Source organism: Hyperolius riggenbachi, chromosome 6, assembly GCF_040937935.1.
Source record: "Hyperolius riggenbachi isolate aHypRig1 chromosome 6, aHypRig1.pri, whole genome shotgun sequence".
NCBI lineage: Eukaryota > Metazoa > Chordata > Amphibia > Anura > Hyperoliidae > Hyperolius > Hyperolius riggenbachi.
In genome coordinates this window covers 356,585,340-356,609,443 of record NC_090651.1, presented here as the reverse complement: position 1 = coordinate 356,609,443, position 24,104 = coordinate 356,585,340, and the positions used below count along the sequence as shown (strand labels likewise).

Here is a 24,104-nt window from a genome sequence, read left to right as displayed (position 1 = left end):
GCGGATCCTCATTCTCGGCTTATTCCAGTCCATTCTACTCTTAAGATTAGGATTAAGGAGTGGGATAATCTAGGAAAAGTTTTTTTTTTGGCCCAGATCATTATCTAAATGTTGTTTTTCTCCTGAAGATCAGGGTTTTGGGGAACCCCGCCTAAATTAGATCCATATTTTTCAAGGGTATCAAACAAAACTGACCTACTTTTTTGAGGATTTCTGGGAAATTTTGAATGATTTCCCTAAAGTTTGGAATGCTTCCAATTATCTAGTGGACGCTTCAGATGATACGGTTAAACTTATGGCCAGAACTACGGCATTAGTTAATTCAGCCAGAAGAGGTGTATGGGTAAAAACTTGGAATGATGACAATTCTTCAAAATCAAGTTATGTGGTGTACCTTGTGAAGGGGGTCTGCTGTTTGAGTCAGTTAGACAACCCTCTAGACAGAACGGCAGACACACATTTAAAAAAAAAAAAAAAAAAAAAAAGTATTCCTGTTAAAGGAATTCTATCGATTCACATATTTTCAATTGACACAGGAATTGTTTGGGAAGTGTTGCTAAGTACTGGTGTATACATTTTAGTAGCAACCTCTTTGTTTACTGTTATCAAAATGCTTTCAAACTTTACTGACAAAACTGACTCTGAGCCATGAGGAGAGGGGAAATTCCCCTCACACTTGATCAGATAACTCTGTGTAACTGTGTGTGACAGAGAGAACAGCTGCAGCTTCTGTGTCCTGTTTCGGACTGAAGTGTCTGTAGGGAGCAGAGGAAATGTAACTAATTGTTACAGCTTTTCATACTGTTTTTTGCTTTCAGAGTTTGTTTGATATTTGCTTTCTGTAGTCCGATATGCAACTCTGGCTGTGCATTGAAGTAGACACCCCTTCTGCAATTGATTTGTCCCAATATAGCTAATCCTACCCTCAGTAAATTACAGCTTTTGCCTCTGATATTTAACATGAAAGGTAGGAAAATGTTTACACAGCAACTTAGACATTATTTGTACATTGTCATTTTAGAACACTTGGGTATCGATAGTATTCCTTTAAGAAAGGACCTTTTCAAAGTAAACGGTCCTTTCGTCCCTCCTTCTAAGAATAAGTCAGATCCCTAGTCCTCTAAGGGCAGGAGATGGGCTCTCTACAAGTCACAGAAGCCTAAGGGCCTGTTCAGACTGCACACGTTTCCAGCTGCGTTTTGGAAACGCGTGCAGAAGGCCAACACGCACGACATCAGACAGTGCATAGAGTGCACTGTCTGATGTTCACACTGCATGCGTTCCGGACCTGTGCGGTCCGGGAACGCATGCTGCACGCAGATTTAGCAAAAACGCGCGGCTGTCCCATTCACTTTTCAGTGATGGGATCAGCCACGCAACGCATGCAAACGCGGATGGCGTGCGTTCGTACGCGTTGCCTTCCGCATGCGTGGCCGTCCGCGTTTGTAATGTGAACCGGCCCTAAGTCCAACTTCACTTTTACCAAGAAGTCAGATAAGCAATGACGCTAGTATTCCAGTGAGATGGAGAATTGCAAATTTCAAAACATAACAACTACAGTGCACAAAATATTGGTATTTAGGCTTCTTTCACAGTGGGACGTTACAGGCGCAGGTTAGAGCAGCTTGTAACGCAGCCCAGCTCACAGTAATGAAAAATCAATGGGCTGTTCACAGTGCCCACGTTGTGTTACACTCTAACGCTGGACGTTTAAAGAAAGTGCATCATGCTATGCGTTATACACGGTTTTAGCCGCATTAGACTGTTTGCATATGCTCAATAATGTGTGTTTTTTGTTTTTTCTTGCAGGAGAGGAGGGGAGAGTCCGCTGTTGTGGCCAGCCACATGACTAATTAATATGCACTGCAGTGTTAACTTCCTGGAGCGGCCGCTTATTGGCTGGCAGGACCACGTGATGCGGAGTTTTCCGATCACGTGCTCTCCACAGTCTTTTGCCGCATGCGCCGTTTTCGTCCGATAGTAAGCGTCAAAAAGTACGCATCACAGACCCATCAGGAGACGCATAACGTGGCTCTAAATAGCATCCAACTTCAAAGCTCACATGCGTTGCGTTGGGGGCACGTTATGTGACCTTAGCGTCGCATCTAACGCAACGTCTTAGTGGGAAAGAGCCTTTAAGGTGTTTTTTGTTGGAGGGATACAGAATAGAGTTCAGCCAGCCTCCTTTTAGGAGCTTTTGCATTACTCCCCGTTTGCAGGACCAAATAAAGTTTTCAGCCCTACAATCGAAAGTCCTTTCCCTGTTTAGAAAAAAAGGGTAATTCGAGAAGTACCGAAATGTCAGAGGACAGGGATTCTATTGCCCTGTGTTTTGTCTAGTAAAGGAGCTACAGGGAAATTATCAGTTCATACTAAATTTAAAGAGTCTAAACCAGAAGGTAAAATACAGAAAATTCAGGATGGATTTGATCTATTATTCATCTCTTACAGAAGGACGATTTCCTAGCCTTTCTAGACTGAAAAGATGCGTATCTTCAATTACCGATACATCTGACTTCTCAATAATGCTTAAGGTTTGCCATCCAGATGGAGGAAGAGGTAAGAATGTATCAGTTTAATGCTTTGCCCTTCGGATTATCCTCAGCTCCAGGGTTGTTTATGAAGGTAATGTCTGGGGTTCTAGCTACACTTAGACAGAGAAAGGTTAACATTTTGGGTTACCTTGATTTTCTGTTTTGGGGGACATCTCCCAATTCGGTAAGAGATCAGATTGTTACGACAATAGTCTTACTACAAGATCTAGGTTGGATCATTAATTGGGAGAAATCTTCCTTAATTAAATCCTACACAGATTATACATTTGTTTGGGCTATTTCATTAGCATATCAGACACAGGGGGAGCAATTCAATTCTATCATGGCTCATTCCACAAGAGGAATTTCGACTTCTTGGGCAGAGAGGGCAGGGGCCTCTATAGATCAGATTTGGAGAGCTGCGACCTGGTCAAGTCACAATAAGTTTGTAAAGCTCTATCGCCTTAATGTATCTGTCTCTGCAGGTTTATCCTTCAGAAGGAAAGTTTTGCAAGCTGTGGTCCCACCCTAAGGTTTTAACTCTTGTATATCGGTTTATCCAGGGGTGCTGTCCGAAATGACGTTCTGGGAAAGACCACTTTACTTACGGTAAAGTCTTTTCCAGTAGTCATGAGGACAGCACCCCTGCAACCCGCCCTTATTTGGGTAGGAAAGAGAAATAAGTTTGTGTAAGCATCATTAAATGTCCGTGTCATCTTTTTATTAACTGAGGTACTGTGGCAGGTGTAGTATCTTATATGTGGCTGCCTATTGCTTATGCAAATTCTTCTTTTAACAGTTTCCTGTCCACAGTGGGGAGGGAGACAAGTCTCATCCAGGGGTGCTGTCCTCATGACTACTGGAAAAGACTTTACCGTAAGTAAAGTGGTCTTTAACTCTCTTGGGCATGTGTAGTTCACTAGAGCTTCACAGGTTGCCACTGGAATCCGCTTCCACTCCTCCATGATGAAGCTGGTGGATGTTAGAGACCTTGCTCTCCTCCACCTTCTGTTGAGCACAGATGCTCAGTAGGGTTTATGTCTAGACATGTTTGTCCAGCACCTTTTTACCCTCAGTTTATTTAGCAAAGCAGTGATAGTCTTGGACGTGTTTTAGAGATTGTCATCATGATGGAATACTACTCAGTTTCCGAAGGGAGGTAATCCTGCTCCGCTTCAGCATGTCACATTATGTGGTTGCACTGTCACTCAATGAACTGTGTCTCCCCAGTGCAGTGCTGGCAGCACTTATGCAGCCCCAAACCATGACTCCCACCACCAAGCTTTACTGTAGGCAAGACATACTTGTCTTAGTACTCCTCACCTGGTTTCCACCACCCACGCTTCACCCCATCTGAACCAAATAAGTATTTAGTCTGCTTGTCTTCAGCAAACTGTGGGCTTTCTTGTGAATCATCTGTAAAGAGGCTTCCTTCTGGAAGATGACAAGAACATACAGACCAATTTGATGCAGTGTATAGTCTGAGCACCGACAGACTGACTCCCCACCCCTTCAACCTCTGCTGTAATGCAAGAAGCGCTCATACATCCATTTCCAAAAGACACCTTTCTGGATATGACGCTGAGCCTGTGCAATCAACTCCTCTGGTTGACCATGGTGAGGCCAGTTCTTAATGGAATCTGTTCTGATAAACCGCTGTATGGTTTAGGCCATCGTGCTGCAGCTCAGTTTCAGGGTGCTGACAATCTTATTATAGCCTAATCCATCTTTATGTAGAGTAACTACTTTTTATTTATTTTTAAGACCCCAGGGAGTTCTCTGCCACGAAGGGACATGTTGAACTTCCATTGAGAGTGATAACACCAAATATAACAAATCTGTTCCCTATTCACACCTGAGACCTTGTAACGCTAACAAGTAACATGACCATGAGGAAAGAAAATGTCTAATTGGGCAGAATTTTGACTTTCTTCATGAGGCTTGTAAACACGAGTGAGACTAAGCCACGCCCCTGTGTTGCGAGAATGGGGACTCACGCCTCCTCTTGTGTCATGGCAGGCTAATCCCCGCCCATCCATTCATGACAGGACTGACCTCGGCGTGAGGCCGTGTAGATACAGTCAACCTCTATTTCTGCTCGCTGTAATAAGCTAAGTAAGCAGGTTTTTTCGATCCTGGTCCCAACAATTCAATTAGGGTATCTATCGCCATATTTTCAGGGCATTATGAGGCCAAAAAACAACACTCATATTTGTGTGGGCTTAATCCCGCCTCCTGCCCTTTCAACCTCGGTAACCCCAGGAAGTTGTTACAATCCCCCTGGTATAAATTCAAGCATAGTGTGCATGCAGGTTCGTTAACTGACGAAGGCGTGGATACGCCGAAACACGTCTTGACGATACCTGCACACTGTCACCCCAGAGAGCGACCTGACGATCATCCATTATCTTGACCTATGCTGCCGCTGGCCACTGCAGCCCCAGGCTCTGCTCTTATGAGGGGATGATTCTTTTCTAGGCTATAAGCCTCATTGAATGCCTGTCTTTTTTATATATCTAGTAAGTGCAATTTTATATTTGCGCAGTTTTTATTGATTAAAAGGTATCTCTACGGAGCGCTCCTCCTGCTCTGTTTCTTTTTATCTCTTAGTAGTCCGCTCACAGCCGAGCGTTAAAGGAGCTGCTATCGTGTGATCCCTGTTGGTTTATATTGACCTTTCGCCTGCAGTAGCGCAAGATTTCACATCTCTTCCTTTTGTTTATACATTAATGGCTGTGTTATTTTGATGGGCGGGCACATTTGCACTGTTATACAGACTGTACACTGACTACGTTACATTGTATTAACCTGTCATAGCCTTGGGGCCTATTTCCACTACACACAGAATGGATGCAGAAAAACGGACTCCAATGAATGCCTATGGGAAAATCTGCATCAGAAAAATCGCGTTTAGTGGAAACCGACCCATAGGCTTTCATTGGAGTCAGTTTTTCTGCATCCAATCTGCGTGTAGTGGAAACAGGCCCTCAGTGTTGTCCCCTGAAAAGATATCATAGAGATACTGTATTTTACAGAGACTATTTTTTTATATATAGCTAACCTCTGAAAAAAAACGAGAAAAAAAAACTTTTACTGTGTTGTGTTGTTGGAAAGCTGAATGTTTGAGTTTCGGTGCACAGAGGCTGTAATAGTTCTCCTGCGTTCTGTTCCAGCGGAGAAGAACCCGAGCCCCAGCCTGCTACACCTCTGCGGGACCATGGCTCAGCTGGCTTGTGTGGAACCCTCCCGCTTACAGTCCTGGCTCGTCCGCATGACCACGCCCCCACCCAAAGATTCCGACCAGACCGAGATCGTTCAGGAGAACCGACAGCTGCTGCAGCTGCTCACCGCTTACATTGTGCGAGAGAACAGGTAATAGTGCGCTGAGAATTGTGCACGATCAGTCATTAAAGAGGATCCGTGACAAACCTTTGCTGCCTTCATTTTTCTGTCCCTTACATACGGTTTATTGGGCATTCTTCCCCCAAATTATTTTTATTTACTTTTTATTTTATTACCTAATTGAATGCAAATGAGTGTATCCACGCCCCCAGCGCCTAGGCATTCTTAAGGTAGCCATACACTGGTCGATTTGCCATCAGATTCGACCAACAGATAGATCCCTTTCTGATCGAATCTGATCAGAGAGGGATCGTATGGCTGCCTTTACAGCAAACAGATTGTGAACCGATTTCAGCCTGAAACCGTTCACAATCTGTGGTGGTGGTGGTGGTGGTGCTGCCGCCGCCGCTTCCCCCGCATACATTACCTGCTCCGCCGGCACGACTGCCCCCGGTCACGGCGTCTCCGCTCTGGTCTCCGTCTCCGCTCTGGTCTCCGGCGCCCTCTACTGTTTAAACTTCCTGCCGGGCAAGAAGAAGTGGAGACCAGCGCGGAGACGGAGCAGCGGTGACCGGGGTGAGTTGCGCCGGCGGAGCAGGTAATGTATTGCCGCTCTATTGCGTCGGTCGTCGGGCACTCGAACGCCGCTAGCGACGCGCTCCCTACCCGCGGGCGATCGACGGTAATTTTCCGCACGGAGCGATCGGCGGGATCGGACAAAATAGATCGAAATTCAGCGTGTAGCGGGAACGATGTGACAGCAGATTCGATCCCAGTGATCGAATCTGCTGGTGGGAGTCGGCCTAGTGTATGGCCAGCTTTAGTCCCATGCTGCAAGTGCTCATGGGAGCTCAGCTTTGGGAGGAGAAGGCTTTTGCCGAAGCATGCAGGTAAATCTTACATAAAATCTAACAGAAAATTGTATGGTGTGTACCTAGCATTAGAGAAGATATATAGACAAGTTACTTGCTATAGTTAGTTTTTCATCTCGGATCCGTTTTAAACCTAATTCACAATCAGGGAGGCCAGTGAAGGCTAAACCTATAAATTTATGGAAATTTTATATACATTATATGCAGTATGGAAGTGGACCAATTGAAACCTTCGCTACTAAATTTGATTGGTCCATTTCCTCCCTGCTTTCAATTTGCATACATTTTGCATCGATTCTCAAACAAGCATTTATAGTCTGAGTTTCCACTTTAAATCTGCTCTTCACCTCCTTGCCGGTCTAATTCCCGCCGGCAAGGAGGCAGCGCAGAACCTTTTTTTTTTTTTTTTTTAAATATGATAGCCGCTGAGCGGCGGCATCCCCCCCACCCACTCCGATCGCCTTCGGCGATCAGAGTAAGCAGGAAATCCCGTTCAGAATGGGATTTCCTGCAGGGCTTCCCCGGTAGCCATGGCGACGGGGCGGGATGACGTCACAGGGAATCCCGATCCGCCCCTCAACGCTTCCTGGCACTGATTGGCCAGGCTGCGCAGGGGGCGGGGGCGGAGGTGGTTTCTGCTCGGTGCGGCGGGTAGAGGCGAATCGGCGGGTAGCGGCGGCGATCGCGTAGTACACGCAGCTAGCAAAGTGCTAGCTGCGTGTAGGAAAAAAAAATTATGCAAATCGGCCCAGCGGGGCCTGAGACATTCTCCTGCGCAGGTTACCCCGAGCTGAGCTCGGGATAACCGACAAGGAAGTTAATGTGCAATCTTATGTGTCTGGGATAGGTGTTTCTCCTATTACTTTTTTTTGCATACTTGCTCTCGTAGTTATGACTGTGGTTCCTGCCGTATACAAGCTTAACCATACAGTGCCTGCAGGAGTGGGTATCCTGCATAACGTACTGCATTCTTCTATATGGCACCATAGTGCATCATTCTCAGCAGTTGTATTGTCAACATTGTCATGTACTTAAACCAAAAAGAGACAGTCATAAGGACTCAAGGCAAGTCCATCTGTTCACGCTTTGGTGATGGTGATTTGAGCTCGCACAAATGTTTTCTTTCTTTGCCCGTTAGCCAAGTAGGAGAAGGTGTGTGCACAGTGCTCCTCAGCACCCTCATCCCGATGGCCACAGAACTGCTTGCTAACGGCGATGGCTCTGGATTTCCAGAACTGATGGTGGTGATGGCGACTCTGGCCAGTGCAGGGCAAGGTGCCGGCCACCTTCAGCTTCACCACGCTGCCATGGATTGGCTGGCCCGATGGTGAGTATTGCAGAAGGTTGTTTTTATGTTCTCAGAGTAGACAGAGTTCTGAATCGCAAGCCATAACCTCTGATCTGTTCCTCCAGCAAGAAGTATCTGTCTCAGAAGAATGTGGCTGAGAAGATGAACAACAATGTCATGCAAGGAAAGGTATGCCATGCTTAGTGTTTGGTTTCATGATTGATGCATGCGATTGAGCTATTGTAGAATTATTTAGAATTCCAAGAAGTAATGGATGATGTGCCAAAGAAAAGGTCAGAATGTTTGTGTTAGCTGGTGTGTTAAGAATATTGGTGGCTATAGACCTGTGATGGAGGAACTTTATAGAGACTGAATGTCCAAACTGCAACCCAATATGCACTTATTTATCCTAAGTGGCAATACAGCAATTTATACTGAATACTGAGGTTTTATTTCAGAAACAAATCTAATACATGAAAGAAAAACCTACATTTAAAAAGCAGCAATTGCCCAACACTTGGAATGCAGCAGTTATCCTGCATTTGAAATCACCCCTTGTATGCATAGCAACAATTACCCCCACACATGAAATGCAGCAATTACCCCACATAGAGCAGCAATTATCCCCACATTTGAAATGCATCAATCACCCCACATAGTCATAGCATCCATTACCTCTACAAATCAAATGTAGTTATTACCCTCCTGCCAGTGTGTGGGTGAATAGCTTGTGCAACGAGTAGTGGCGGCCGACAGCATGCGTGCCCACAGGGAGGGCTTGAAGTGCCACCTCTGGCACTCATGTCACAGGTTTACCACCATTGCCTTAGACTCTCGACATATAGTGGCCTACCGTATGAAGACTGGCCAAGAGAATCCACAGAGCAGTGTTTTCTTACTGTGGCTTATTGGCCCTTGGTCAGCCAACACTTCATCTGATCAATGACCTCTGGGCTACTTCCGGAACAGCGAGGTTATCAGTAATACGCAGGCGCTAGTCCCGCGACATTGTGACGTTGTGCGCGTGCTGCAGTAGCCCAAAGGTAGGCTACCCATGTACTGTTTGAACTCAACAGTTTGTGATGACCCAACTTGGTGGAGAATAGAGATGGTCAGTAGCAGGTAAAAGAGTACCTCCGGTATAGATGACCGAGCTTGTCATGCCAGGCTCTCGATGCAGGATTTGGGGGTCTCTGGTTCACCTGAGTGGCTGTAATGCATTCAGTCCGGTGAGAACTTGGAAATGCAGCGTGGCGAGTTTTCTAAAGTTTTGCTGTGGCTCTGGCCATCCCCATCTGCATTACCTTGGCCCACCCCATCTCACATGGCCATAACTGCATTGCTGTGGAGTGGCAGAGCGTCACCTGTGAACGAATTACAACTGATCAGGTAAGTAACCCCTCCCCCCCCCTTCCGATCCTGCATCATTAAGACAGAGTCTGGCATAACAGGCTCTCTTTTATACTGGAGAGTATACTTTTTAAAAATTTCTGCTTGCATGCAAATGTAATAACAGATTGTATGGTGCTTGGAATTGGGCCAATCAAAAGTGGAAGGAAAAGCAAGCAACAATCTCTCATCTCTGGAAACTGTTCTGCACACAATTGCTGGTGAAATGTAAATTTATTCCATGACCATAATCTCTGTCTTGCAGAAGTTTTGTAGACACGCAGGTCCTCTTCCTCAGTGTAACAGGCAGCAAACAAGCTGAAATTATTTGGCCATCTCTAGCTGGCGATGCAGGAAATAGCAGTATGGCAGATTTGAACTGGATATTACTTTATCTGTATGATGGCTGCTTCCAGACTGAGTGGTGGGGGTTTGTGACTGTGATGGCATTAGTTTTGCCCAAGTCGGGCAGAATTCGTATATAGCCAGTAAGGAGAAGCAAGATTTTGTGCTTTAACAAGAATCAAAAAAGTGCTCTGTGTGTTTGTGTGTCTTTCTGTCTGTGTCTGTGTGCACGTAAAGAGACACTGAAGCGAAAAAAAATTATGATATAAGGATTTGTATGTGTAGTACAGCTAAGAAATAAAACCTTAAGACCAGATACATCAGTCTAATTGTTTCCAGTACAGGAAGAGTTAAGAAACTCCAGTTGTTATCTCTATGCAAAAAAGTCATTAAGCTCTACGACTTTCAAAGTCGTGGAGAGGGCTGTTTTCTGACTTTTATTATCTCAACTGTTCCTGAACTATTTACTTTTTCTCTGCTAGAGGAGAGGTCATTACTTCACAGACTGCTCTGAAAGAATCATTTTGAATGCAGAGTGTTGTGTAATCTGCACATATTATAGAATGATGCAATGTTAGAAAAAACACTATATACCTGAAAATAAAAATATGACAATATTTTCTTTGCTGCTAATCTTCTAGTAATTATTCATAGTACACAACCAATTCATTATATCATATATATTTTTTTTGCTTCAGTGTCTCTTTAACCGTGTACATTTTGTTAATTTCCATATCTTGGTAACCTCTGTTCATTCTTACAGCATGTCACCATCTTGGATTGCACGTGTCATATTGTCTCTTACCTGGCTGATGTCACCAATGCCCTTAGCCACAGCGCAGGACAGGGGCACTGCCACCTACCTGTGGATGGAGAGGAGCGAGCCATTGAGGTGGACTCGGACTGGGTAGAAGAGCTGGCGGTTGAAGAGGATGACTCCCAGGCTGAGGATTCTGTAAGGATGCCATTCTTTGGACTGTAGTTACTACCCGGTGTTTTTATTTATTACAGGATGTTACACAGGGCCTGGCTGGGACATTCCGGCCTGGTGGGGGGAGACAAGTTACCTAATGTATTTAAAGGTGTTGGTGTGATTTTTATTGTCACTTGCTGTATTGCAGTTTGAGATAGGGCATCTTTGCCCAAAACAACAACTATTACAGCTGCCTTGTTTGCTATGCATTAAAGAGCTTGTGACAATCCAGCCCCGCGATTCCATCTCCAAGATGTTAAAAGACCGGTTGCTGGATCTTCAGAAGTAGAAGGTTAATGTGACAGAGCGTGCCAATCCCGTCTAATCTGCTCCCATTAGCATTAGCAGGAAGTACGGTGAACAGACTGACAATAAAGATTGGTCGCACAACTGCCGACAATATGTAATGTGACAATCACTCACCAATCCCGTATTACTAGGCCACTGTTGCCATGCAGGTCTCATACACAGAGACTTCTGGAGGCAAATTCACTGTGTGCATAGTAAACGGTTAAGATTGGTTGGAGGTGCCCATATATGTACAATCCCGATTGTATGTGCAATCGGTAACTAAAAAAATATTGATTTTGCGCTGGAAATCGGGTAATTTCACTGCCACCACTGTCCAGTTGAATGGAGTGGACAGTCTCCAACTAGCTACTCCTAAAAGGAAGAAACGGTTATTTACAACCTAGCTAGCAAATCAACAATTTATAAGAAAATCATAAAACAATGTGATAGTATGACTGACTCTTCAGAGGGCAGATTTGTTGTAGCAACAATCAGATGACCAGAGCAGGCACAAGACTGAATGATAAAATCATTTGTTTTTAGTCTAAAACTACATACACACAGCCTACTTTAGCACACAGATAAATATACCTGTCCGGCAGAACAGATTGCTTTGATAGAGAGTAGAGATGAAAAGGAACAATGTCTTAATGTACAGTTCAAATACCGTTATTGGTAGTCCATGCGGCAATCGCAAGTCTTTGGCGGGAAGTCCAAGATGGCGATTGCCATGCCGTTATGAGAAATAATCCAAGAGATTTGCCAGAGTCCAGCTGGCTGCCAGGATGTTATTCGACAAGATTTTAGATGAAGGACTTTGGACATTAGGCTTTCTGCCCTTTGTCAAGTTATACCCCTCACTTCAGCAAGGAGGAGTTGGGGCAGGGATCACACACCGATTTGGAACTTGAGAGGAGCCCCTTCTATTAGAGACCGAAATATATCTAAATAAGGATATGAGTTGTATCTCCAGAACCGTACAGGTTATGGTATCTAATAAAATTTTTAGGTCGATCAGAATTTATTGATAACAATGATGTCAAACTTGAGGGGTCTAGAGCAAACTGTGATTCCAAAATGCATATCTCTGCTTTGGCGGGGCTTACCGTGAATTCGGAAACATCCAATCGTGTTTTTTTTTTTTCCGAATTTCATAATAAGCGGGTTCTAAAGGCCAATGCCCATTTGGAAAGTCATATTTATGACAAAAGATGGATTTTTCCCACAATCCTTCAGGGCAAGGTGAGACGTCGCCCCTCCCAGACGCAGGAACAGACAGCACTTCCCCTATAAAACATTGTAACAGTTAGTCCACCCTCAGTGCTGTTTGTTCCTGCGTCCAGGCAGGTCGGCATCTCCCCTAAGGATTGAGCCTGTGTGCTGGGCTGCAGGTTTTAATTCTATGGGCGGCTGAGATGGTGGTACCGAAGCCATCTAGCCTTCGCTTCACGCTGGACACCCGAGTGAAGTTTGCCTACCTTTCTGCTCCTAACTGTAGGAGGGCAAGTGTGGAAGGCATGGCGTTCTTTTCCCGCTCTGAATGAGGTTGGTTCCGGAGCGCAGGTAAGCCGCTGGCGTGCTGTTGCGGGCTGAGCGTGGGGAGGTGCATGGCGCATGATGGACGCTGGTCCAGATGGTTCCCCTGTGGCGTGTATCTTCCGGCGGGTATGTCGGAAGACGCGTTTTAGCTTGTGCGGGCCTTCTCTCCGTCACTTCCGGTTCCGCCTCTGTGAATTCTAGGCGGAAGCATAAGAGAACGCTGTGCGTGGCTGGCGGGCATTAGTTACTCTGCAGAGGAGAGACTGCTGTCTTGGCTGCTGGATGTCTCCAGGATGTCGGCGCCGGATAAGGCAGAGAGTAACCCAGCCGCTCAGAAGGTGAGAGTATGGGATCTCTTTCTGAGCCATACGCTAAGGTGCATTTGAATGGTGCTTATATCTGCTGTTTTTTCTCTATATATTTTTCAGACTAAACAAGCTGATGCAGGAGATAAGGCGAGGCCTCCTCCTACCTATAAGCGATGCCCTATGTGTAGCGTTAAGATGCCATTGCCATACTCCAAAACTTTGTGTCAACAGTGTATGGAGAAAGTTTTAGGAGAGCAGTCAGGTCCCTCTGTACAGGAGACTTTGCAGGCTTTTAGGGAAGAGATTAACTCTTCATTGGCTTCATTTAAATCCTCTTTAACAGTAGCATGTGCTTCTACTTCTCAGGTTGCTACTGTGTCTGTTCCTGTTTTGAATCCTATCTCAGAAAGTGAGAATCAGGATCAGGGGGAGACAGGGGTTAGTTCGGCTGAGTCTGACTCTAGAGAGATTGAAATTGATACATCTTCTAGATTCAAATTTCGTGTGGAGGATACTGAAGCCTTGATTGCAGCTATTAATGATACGCTGGAATTGAATAAGGATACAGTGTCTGGTCTGTCCATACATGATCAATTATATAAGGGGATGGAGGAGAAAGAAGGTCTTCCTTTTCCTGTCCACAATGCTATTAAGCAGTCGATTCTTAGAGAATGGAAAGATCCTGAGAAGAGGCTGCTTATTTCCAAAACAGTAAAACGCAGATTTCCTTTCACTGTTGAGGATTCGGCTCTTTAGGACAAATGTCCAAAATTGGACGCTCCTTTTTCCCAAGTTTCCAAACCAGGTGATTTGGCATTTGAGGATTTAGGGGATCTTAAAGATCCGGTAGATAAGAGAATTGATGCTTATCTCAAGAGATCTTGGGAGGCAACGGCAGCTTCCTTTAGGCCTGCGGTAGCTTCTACATGTGTAGCCAGAACACTAGAATTATGGGTCAATCAACTGAAAGCTAGCATTCTGGCGGGTGCTTCAGTTGAACAGTTATTGGAATCCATCACGGTTATAAATAAGGCGGCTAACTATTTGGCAGATGCCTCGGCGGAAGCGGTTAGGTTTACCGCTAGGTCAACGGCTCTGGTGAATGTGGCACGCAGGGCTCTGTGGTTAAAAACTTGGGATGGTAATTTAGCATCCAAAAACAGACTGTGTGGAGTTCCTTTGTCTGGAGATTTGCTGTTTGGTCCAGATTTGGACTTGGCTCTAGAAAGGACTTCGAATAAAAGAAAGACCTTTCCTAAGAAGCAAAAAACGGCAAATAAACGTTTTTTTTCGTAAACCAAAAGCTGATCAAAAAGAACCGGTTAGAGAGCAGAAAGGAGTCAAAAGATGGTTCTCTGACAAATCCAGAAGAGGGGGTTTTAGGTCTAAGCCCTCTGAATCTCAAACGAAGCCACAATGACTCGTTTGTGGCGGTGGGGGGAAGACTAAAATACTTTGCCCACAAATGGTCGATGATGGCAAAAAGTCCATTCATTCGGCAGACAGTCAAATTCGGTTATCAGATAGAGTTTGCTTTACCCCCTCCGTCAAGATTCATTGTGTCAAGACATCCAAAGGATCCGGCTCTTTTTCCCGAGATCCTGCAAATATTAAAAAATATGTTGGATCAAAATGTGGTTTGCAATGTTCCAAAGAAGGAACAAAAAGAGGGTTTCTATTCAACAATATTTCTAGTAAAGAAACAATCGGGAAGATTCCGATTGATTCTAAACTTAAAGAGACTAAATCCGTTCATGAGAAAGAAAAAGTTTCGTATGGAAACGATTTTTACAGTAAGAGATCTGTTATTTCCGGGGGTTTTTATGGCATCTCTAGACCTCAGAGATGCCTATTGGCACGTCCCAATTCACAAGAGGTCACAGAAATTCTTAAGATTTGCCCTCCAAATAGACGGGCAGGTAAGGCACTTTCAGTTCCTATGCCTCCCGTTTGGGATCACTTCTGCACCAAGGATATTTACAAAAATCCTAGGCGAAGCTCTAATGCCATTAAGAGAAGAGTCGGTCCTTGTAGTGCCTTATCTGGACGACCTACTGATATTGGGAAATTCGGAGGCACAAGTAAAGCATCATCTGCAGAGAGTATCAACTCATTTACAATCCTTGGGCTGGATTATAAATCGAGAAAAATCATGCCTAGATCCAAGCCAAAATATGGTATTTCTGGGTATTCTGATAGATTCTTTAAGTCAAAAGTTGTTTCTTCCACAGGAAAAAGTGGAAAAGGTAAAATTGGCAGTTCAAAAATTGCAGGAGGAGTTACGACCTACGCTAAGATTGGTCTCCCGAGTGTTGGGGTTGATGTCCTCAACAATGGTGGCAGTGCCATGGGCATTGTCTCATATAAGGAGACTCCAGCGTGTATTCCTGGAGAATTGGGATGGTCAGCCTCAAAGCCTGGAGATTCGTGTAAGAATTCCAGCATCAGTCTCCCTGTCCCTTCGATGGTGGTTGGAGGAGGTCAATTTGTTGAAGGGAAGACTGTGGAAAGAGCCGGTAGATCAGATTTTAACCACGGATGCAAGTTCGTGGGGTTGGGGGGCTCATGTGGGGCATTTGGCCTTCCAGGGCAAATGGTCAAAAACAGAGTCCCAAATGTCCTCGAATTGGAGAGAATTGAGAGCTGTGAAATTGGCTTTGATTCAAGCGAAGACCATTCTGGGTCAATCACACGTCCTGATTCAGTCAGACAATATAACAACGGTGGCGTTCTTAAACAAACAGGGAGGCACGAGATCCCTGTTATTGCAGGAAGAAGCGGAAGAGATTTTATTTTGGGCAGAAAGGAATGTGTTGTCCTTGAGAGCAGTCCATCTCAAGGGCACATTGAACATAGACGCAGACAAATTAAGCAGAAATGCAATTCGGGCTTCAGAATGGTCCTTAAACAAGAAAATATTTTTACAGATTGCGGAGAAATGGGGAACACCATCAGTGGATCTGTTGGCAACACAAGAGAATGCTCAGGTACAAAGGTATTATTCTTTGAACCCGAGAGACGATGCGATTGGAGTAAATGCGTTCAATCACCAATGGAATTTTCATTTGATGTATGTGTTTCCACCTCTAAATATGATCCCGGCTGTCCTCATGAAATGGAGGGATCTGAGAGGACGCATGATTCTGATTGCGCCTCGCTGGCCCAGGAGGAGCTGGTTTGCAATGATGAAGTCATTTACAATCGAGGAGCCTTGGATGCTACCTCTCATACCGGATCTGCTAGTTCAGGGGAACCTGTGGCATCCGCATCCAGAGCGCCTGAATCTGGCAGCTTGGATCCTGAATTAGACTGGTTAAGGGGATTAGGAGTGTCCAATAAAGCAGCTCTGACATTGATCGGAAGTCGTAAAGATGTTACGAGAAAGATCTATTTAAAATACTGGAAGACTTTCCACCTTTGGTTGCGAAAGTCAAAGTTTGATAATCTATCTATCCCAGCAGTCTTGGATTTTCTCCAGGATGGTTGGGATAAGAAGTTATCGGTCAGTACATTAAAAGTTCAGATGGCAGCCCTTTCGGCTCTGTCGGGTCTTCCGATTTCTTCATCTCCTCTAATTTTAAGATTCATGAAGGCTGTATCAAGGAAATCTCCGGTTTTTAGACCGTATGTATCTCCATGGGATTTATCCATAGTGTTGCAGGGATTGTCTAGAGGGCCGTTTGAGCCATTGACAGAATGTTCCCTTAAGAATCTCACGCTTAAAGTAGTGTTCTTAATTGCAATAACTTCAGCAAGAAGGGTAAGCGAATTGCAGGCTTTATCAGTTAAAAATCCATATTTTCAGGACTTTCAGGATAGGTTGGTGCTACAGACTGACCCGAAATTCTGTCCAAAGGTGATGTCTAAATTTCATAGATCACAAGATATAGTCTTGCCTACATTTTGTGTAGATCCAAGTTGTGAGAAGGAAAGAGTATTTCACACATTGGATGTTAGAAGGTCAGTATTGGAATATTTAGCCAGGACGGCTAGGTTTAGGAAATCAGATTCATTATTTTTATTATTTGCAGGCAAGAATGCAGGGCAGGCTGCATCTAAATCTACAATTGCAAATTGGATCAGGTCAGCTATTATTGAGTCTTATAGAGTAATGAAAGTAGATCCTCCAGCTTCTTTTAAGGCTCATTCTACAAGGGCCATGGCAGCTTCATGGGCAAATAGGGCAGGAGCTTCTCCTGAGCAAATCTGTAAGGCGGCGACGTGGTCGACCTTTTCTACATTCATTCGCCATTATCGAGTGGATGCATTATCGGCTCACGACCAAGCGTTTGGAAGGAAGATTCTCCAAGCAGTGGTCCCACCCTGAGGTTGTATTACTTGTTAATCGTCTCACCTTGCCCTGAAGGATTGTGGGAAAAAAGCAGAGTTAGTACCTGCTAACGATGTTTTGAACAATTCTTCAGGGCAACGATCCCACCCGGGTGTTTTGTCTTTGTCGGATAATGGCACTTTGTGTGGGTGAGTTGGTTGTTCACCTGTCGGTACTTGTCTAAACGCACTGAGGGTGGACTAACTGTTACAATGTTTTATAGGGGAAGTGCTGTCTGTTCCTGCGTCTGGGAGGGGCGACGTCTCACCTTGCCCTGACCTTGCCCTGAAGGATTGTTCAAAACATCGTTAGCAGGTACTAACTCTGTTTTTCATATTTGTGAGTTCACAGAAAGGTTTTCCTTAGGCCAGTGCAAAGACCAGCTGTTTTGCTCTAAGTGGCTTCGGCAGGACCTCCTGTGGTTAGCTCTTTGGTTGTTGTTTTCATTTAGGGAACTCTGAGTCAATGCCTTTTGGCTGCCGAGGTGTCAAAAATACAGACACCATTCTCCCAGAAGCTTGGTTTTTACAATTTATGTCAAGCACATCTCTGGCCTCATCTGATGGATGAGCCATATAAACTTTCCAGGGATGCTTTGGAACCGCATTCACACATAGGTGAGGGGTTTTGTAATTAGAATCTGCCAGTGCTTGCTAGCAGAGCCAGGAAGGAGAGAAAAAAAAAGTTGATTTAAACCAAAAATATCATTTTAGTTGCTTGCAATGAAACTTGCGTTTGTGACTCTATGATGCATTCAATATGTCATATCAAAGGTGTCACAGAGCTATAATACATTTTGGTGGTGCTGACCCATTCTGGACCCACTAATTGACAAGCTGGTCGAATTGATATCACAGGGTGACAGCGGTGGACCAAACGCTTCAGTATTGCATTGAAGCAACTGGGACAGCCATACTATCCAAGGGAAAAAAATATATAGAAGTAGATAACTACTTGTTCTACTTACATAACCTATGTACCTTCACAGTGCTGACTTTTTATTTTGCATATATTTCAGGATGAGGATTCCCTCTGCAACAAGCTCTGTACATTCACCATCACGCAGAAAGAGTTCATGAACCAACACTGGTAAGTGCAGCAAATGGTCTGCAATTTTTTTTTTATCTTTTTGACTAAATCTACCGGATCATTTGATTTGGCCCTAGTGCAGCAACCCTCGTTAGCCAATCCAAAATCATATCTATCAGACTGTAGTGTGTGTGATATTCTCTTTGGTTTGCTGTGTTGTTGTTTTTTTGTTTTTGTTTTTTGTTTTTTGTCTTTGGTTGGAAAGTAGAACACACACTTTGGATAATAACACGTGGATCTCATTGGATTTCTTGTTTGTTACCAGACACCATAAAAAGAAAAGTATACTCCACCTCTAATATCAAAAGTCCCTAGAGTTCATAGAATGGACCGACACAATTGTTGTTTTTATTGGTATCACTTCAATTCTTGTTTGGTCTTGTTTCTCTATTTTGAAATATGCACTTGGCGGGGCTGGTAACTCCCTCTGAAATTACAGATTTGGTTTCTTATTCTATGGTCTACAACTGATTATATAGATGATATCCTGTGCCTCTGAGGAAGCGGCTTCTCACCGTGAAACGTTTTAGGCTTTTTTTTGTGGCCTCTGAAAATCCTGCTTTTTAAACCTGAATTTTATTCTACACTTAATCTGAAAAAAAAGCAAAGATCAAACAAGAAATAAAGTGTTACTGATAATGTCTCCTCTTTAATCAGGGAGCGGCGCAATATTAGTTATGTAGCCGGGCCGGTTCTAGTAACAATACGGATATTATTGAATACTTTGCATCAGTTTATATGAAATTTATAAGGACTGTTTATGGTGCACTTATTGAAGATACTCCAATTCAATTTAACTACACTGCCAAACAACTACGCTGCTATCAAATGGTCTATTATTGAATTTTATTGATTTTTATACTTTTTTTATATATTTTTTTATATATTTTTGAGCAAAATTGTGCACTTATCAATTTTTTCCTACTGCAGTAGGTTTGTGGAGGCGATTGGTGCGTGCATGTGTACATGAGATTTGTCATATTCAATTGCTAGTGAGTGAATACGCCTACATTGAGCTGCTATATCTTAAACTTTGCAATTGAGAGAACGGTTAATAAATATTTCTATTATTTAGCGCTGCCTATTTCTGATATATATTTATTTACATATTAGGGGTCTGGGGTTGCCCCATTTTAGGTTGAGCTGCTGACTATACTCTAGGCGCGATACTGACACACCTTCTATACCGGCACAATATTAGTTATGTAGCCGGGCCGGTTCTAGTAACAATGGGGCCCCAGGGCAAAATGAATCTTGGGGCCCCCCAACAGACACCCCGACCAAAAAGCGGCATTAGGGGCACTTTGCTGCAGCAAAATTTCCCTCCTGGGCCCCTGAGCTGACTGCTGACCCTCTCTCCAAATCACCTCCCAACTTAACTGTGCTCCCCGGGGCCCCTGCAGAGTCTATGGTAGAGCAGCGTCTCACCTGCTCGCCAGCACAGAGGCTCCTACTCTGCCAAAGACTCTTCAGAGGCCTCAAGAGCAACAGTTAATGTGGGGGATGGAAGATACACCTGGGGGCCCCTACAGGCTCCAGGGCCCTGGGGCGATTGCCCCCTTTGCCTCTATGGTAGCGCCGGCCCTGTGTGTAGTTTTAGGAGACCTACATACTTTCCTTCTGTAATGCTTTGCGGTCTGTCCTCAGGTATCACTGTCACACGTGTAAGATGGTGGATGGCGTTGGAGTGTGTACTGTCTGTGCCAAGGTCTGCCACAAGGACCACGAGATTTCCTACGCCAAGTATGGCTCCTTCTTCTGTGACTGCGGAGCCAAGGAAGATGGCAGCTGTCTGGTGAGTGTGTGCTGCTAAAGCTAAGTGTACACCGACCTTCCCAGTCATGTCTCATGTTAGCATTTATTGTTATGCAGGTCAGTGTATTCATTAGCCCTTGATGTTGCACGTGGAGCTTTTGTCTTTGCTCAGGGCCATTTTCCACTGAGTGCATTTTGCAATCCAATTAAATAGAACGCAAGGTGTACTTAAAACAAAGGGAAACTGCGCCGGAGTGTTCCTGTTCGCGCGCTGCGTTTGCTAAACGATTATTCCCTGGGCACAATCATCATGTCTGCTGCAATGTCCTTATAATTGGGCTCCTATACAAAGTATATGAGCGCAGGAAAAAACACATAGCAATTATTATGAGATTTTTAGACGATTCAGCAATTAATAATTTCCTTCCCAATTTTTTTCTCCTGTCATAAATGGAAAAACACATCACAATCCTAAGGGCCCGTTCAGACTGCACGCGTTTCCAGCCACGTTTTGGAAACGCGTGCAGGAGGCCGACACGCATGACATCAGACAGTGCATAGAGTGCACTGTCTGATGTTCACACTGCATGCGTTCCCGCCCTGTGCGGTCCGGAAACGCATGCTGCACGCAGATTTTTGTCAAAACGCGCGGCTGTCCCATTCACTTTTCAGTGATGGGATCAGCCACGCAACGCACACAAACGCGGATGGCGTGCGTTCATACGCGTTGGGTTCCGCACGCATGGCCATCCGCATTTGTGATCTGAACGGGCCCTAAAGCCCCGTTTACAGCTAATCAGTTGGTACGCGTTTTTTTTTTCAGATCCATAGCAGTGCATTATGAAAAAAACTTTCAGTTAAAACGCAAATAAGTGTGAACAGTGCTATAGGAAAACATGGGAATTACTTTGGAAATCAGTTGGGGCAGCACGGTGGCGTAGTGGTTAGCTCTCTCGCCTTGCAGCGCTGGGTCCCTGGTTCGAATCCCAGCCAGGGCACTATCTGCAAAGAGTTTGTATGTTCTCTCCGTGTCTGCGTGGGTTTCCTCCGGGCACTCCGGTTTCCTCCCACATTCCAAAAACATACAGATAAGTTAATTAGCTCCCCCTAAAAATTGGCCCTAGACTACAGTACTTACACTACATAATATAGACATATGGCAATGGTAGGGATTAGATTGTGAGCTCCTTTGAGGGACAGTTAGTGACAAGATATATATATATATATATATATATATACGCTGTACAGCGCTGTGTAATATGTCGGCGCTATATAAATACTAAATAATAATAATAAAGTTGTCCTTTCAGTTAAGACAGAGCAACTGATTAGAGTTCATGATGACGTTAGAATGAAAGAATAACATAAAAGAGCCAATCACAATCTCTCTATCCTGCGACTGCAAAGCTTGCTGGGCGACAGGCAGATCCTAGGCGTGGCTGCAGAGATTGGGATATGTGCTGCTGGTGCAAAACCGTAGAGCTCCTACAGCCATCACTTCCCCTTTGCTGACACTTCCTTTGTGTTTGAATTAATTAGTTTCTTATAGTTGCAGCTATACTATAAACTACATAAAGTGTGGATCTGTTATCTCTGAGGGTCATGTGATCTCACCTCTGCAGGCTCTGGTGAAGAGGACACCCAGCAGCGGGATAGGCTCCACCATGAAGGAGTCCGCCTTCCAGAGCGAGCCACGCCTCCCAGAGACCGCCTTACGGCACCCAGGCTCCGCCCTCAGCGACAAAGGCAAGGTGACCATCAGCGACGGCAAGGGAGAAGATGAGAAGCCGAAACGGAGCAGCCTTTGCCGCAACATCGAGGGCTGCCGAGAGGAGCTGATGTGTCAGGTCAGTGGGAGTCAGGAACGGAGCTGGTCTTTGGGTTGCGGATAACGCCAGCCTACATGCACACTTACAAGTACATCTCAGCGGGGGGGGGGGGGGGGGTGGAGGTTTGATACGAGCGGCTGGAGCAGCAGATTTAATACATAGCAGGAGGGGCAGCAATTCCAGTACACCTGCTGGGCTGCAACACTTACTGGGCACAGGCTCACTGTTACTTCCCCTCTACCTCCTGAGTCCCATGATCATTTCCTTCCCTCCTTCCTTCATTGGCTTTGACGATGCTGTAGCTCCACCCCCTGCTCTTACTAGAAAAGGCCACACCACAGCCCCTCTGTGTACTGTCAATGTGCCAATGGGGTTGAAAGGGAGAGGATGTTAAGGTGGCCACACACGATACAATAAAATGATCCGATTTTGTGGCAATTCAATAAAAATGTTCGGTTGTACAGAAAATGTACAGCTTTTTTAGAAATTTGATTGAATTTGCTTTTTGTTTTGTTTTTTTTTTGTTTGTGATAAACTGAGTAGAAGTTAAGGTGGGAAGGGGGTGGTCAAGGTAGGCATGGTGAAGGGGTGGCTAATTAGGCATTGGGAAATAGGTGGGGGTAAGGGAGGTTGCAAGTAAGAATAGTGAAATATGGGGGGTGCAAATTATGCGAGGGGGGGTGCAAGTAGGAATAGGGAAAGATCCGATGGTCACAAGGTAGGCATGGTAGAATATTGTTGGGGGGATGGGAAGGGGGAAGTAGGCATGGATGGTGAAGTCTGGTGGTGGGGGCAGGAAGGTGGACCTGGTGAAATGTGGGGGTGGCAAGGTAGATTCATGTAGAGATTCAGGGGGCGTGGCATGTGACATAATCGTCTTGGACTCCAGCAATGCCCCTGGTGCAGGGAAAGGGGGTGGAGAAACTTCTATTCCCCCGCGGGAACTATTTGACATAAAAAGTCTTTGTTTAAAATTTGCTTGGAACGGATTTTTATTGCGCAGCAAGTGCATTTGATTAGGCCAGCTCCAAGCTGCATACAGTTTGCATGCGAGCGGAGATTATTGGCATCTCAAAGCTGAATACAGCAGAGCACATTCGAAACAAACCGTGTCACATTCCAGCATGCTCATATATAGCGTTTTACTTTTATCATCTCTTCCCAGGCAAACAATTCATTTGCACCTCTGATTCTGGACATGCTGAATTTCCTGATGAACTCCATTCGGAATAACTTCCAGCAAGCCTCCGCCGTGGGGAGCAGCAGCCGAGCGCAGCAGGCCCTGGACCAGCTACATTCGCTGGAGAAGTCTGTGGAGATGACGGACCAATTGATGGTAATGGCAGTCCATGAAGGGCACAGCAGGTAAATGGTCACTGGGACACATCCGCTCACCACTTCCTGTCCTTTCTCTCCAGGTCCCCACGCTGGGTTCCCAGGAAGGAGCCTTCGAGAATGTGAGAATGAACTACAGCGGGGATCAGGGACAAACCATCCGCCAGCTGATCAGTGCCCACGTGCTGCGCCGCGTGGCCATGTGCGTTCTCTCCTCCCCTCACGGCAGGAGGCAACATCTGGCTGTCAGCCATGAGAAGGGAAAGGTGAGAGGAGCTGGCGGCGGAGCGCTGACATTTCAACAACACAGCGGTCATTGGTCTAGACAGAGCATGGGGTAGCTGAGGTCTAGAGAGATAATAGCAAATAGTAGCATACAGTAAATTATTCAGGATGCCCACTTTTATGGTAATATTCCTGGTTTCAGTATCAAACACTTCCTATATCTATATTTTGCTGATTGCGATTAGGTACACTATGCCTGTACCATGTGCTGATGGTATAGTGGTGGCTGCTAATCAGGCATACATCCTATAAGGGGGGCCAGGGAGCAGGGTTTAGCCGAAATTCCTGATGCCCAACCCTAAAACCCTCTTTCTCCGCTGCAAATAAAGGAAATACAAAAAGCGATACATTTCTAAGATAGTAAAGTTTAAAATGATAATTTAGGATGATATAATTCTCAAAACTAATTTCAAAACAATAATTATCAAAACACTAATTCTCAAAATGAAAAATTTCGGTTGGGCGGGCCCAGCATCCGCTATGTATCGGATGCCCAAATTTCTTCTTTGGTGCCCAATAGCCGACTTATTGCATTAGCGCCTAAGGGGCGCCCACATTTCCTGATTCCGCTAGTCATTGGCTGCTACTGCTACAGTGGGG

General features: G+C 44.9%; 1 protein-coding gene across 16 annotated transcripts in view; it reads left to right on the top strand.

Annotated features, from left to right (window-relative positions):
• Nucleotides 1-24,104, top strand: part of UBR4 (ubiquitin protein ligase E3 component n-recognin 4) — a 185,801-nt gene that overhangs the window by 44,952 nt on the left and 116,745 nt on the right. For all 16 annotated transcript variants that reach the window (XM_068241725.1, XM_068241728.1, XM_068241727.1 and 13 more), the window contains exons 31-39: nt 5,708-5,906; nt 7,887-8,075; nt 8,162-8,225; nt 10,534-10,725; nt 18,230-18,300; nt 19,948-20,095; nt 21,678-21,902; nt 23,050-23,220; nt 23,303-23,485. In XM_068241725.1, the coding sequence (XP_068097826.1) occupies nt 5,708-5,906; nt 7,887-8,075; nt 8,162-8,225; nt 10,534-10,725; nt 18,230-18,300; nt 19,948-20,095; nt 21,678-21,902; nt 23,050-23,220; nt 23,303-23,485 (1,442 nt within the window). The remainder of the gene's footprint in view (nt 1-5,707; nt 5,907-7,886; nt 8,076-8,161; nt 8,226-10,533; nt 10,726-18,229; nt 18,301-19,947; nt 20,096-21,677; nt 21,903-23,049; nt 23,221-23,302; nt 23,486-24,104) is intronic.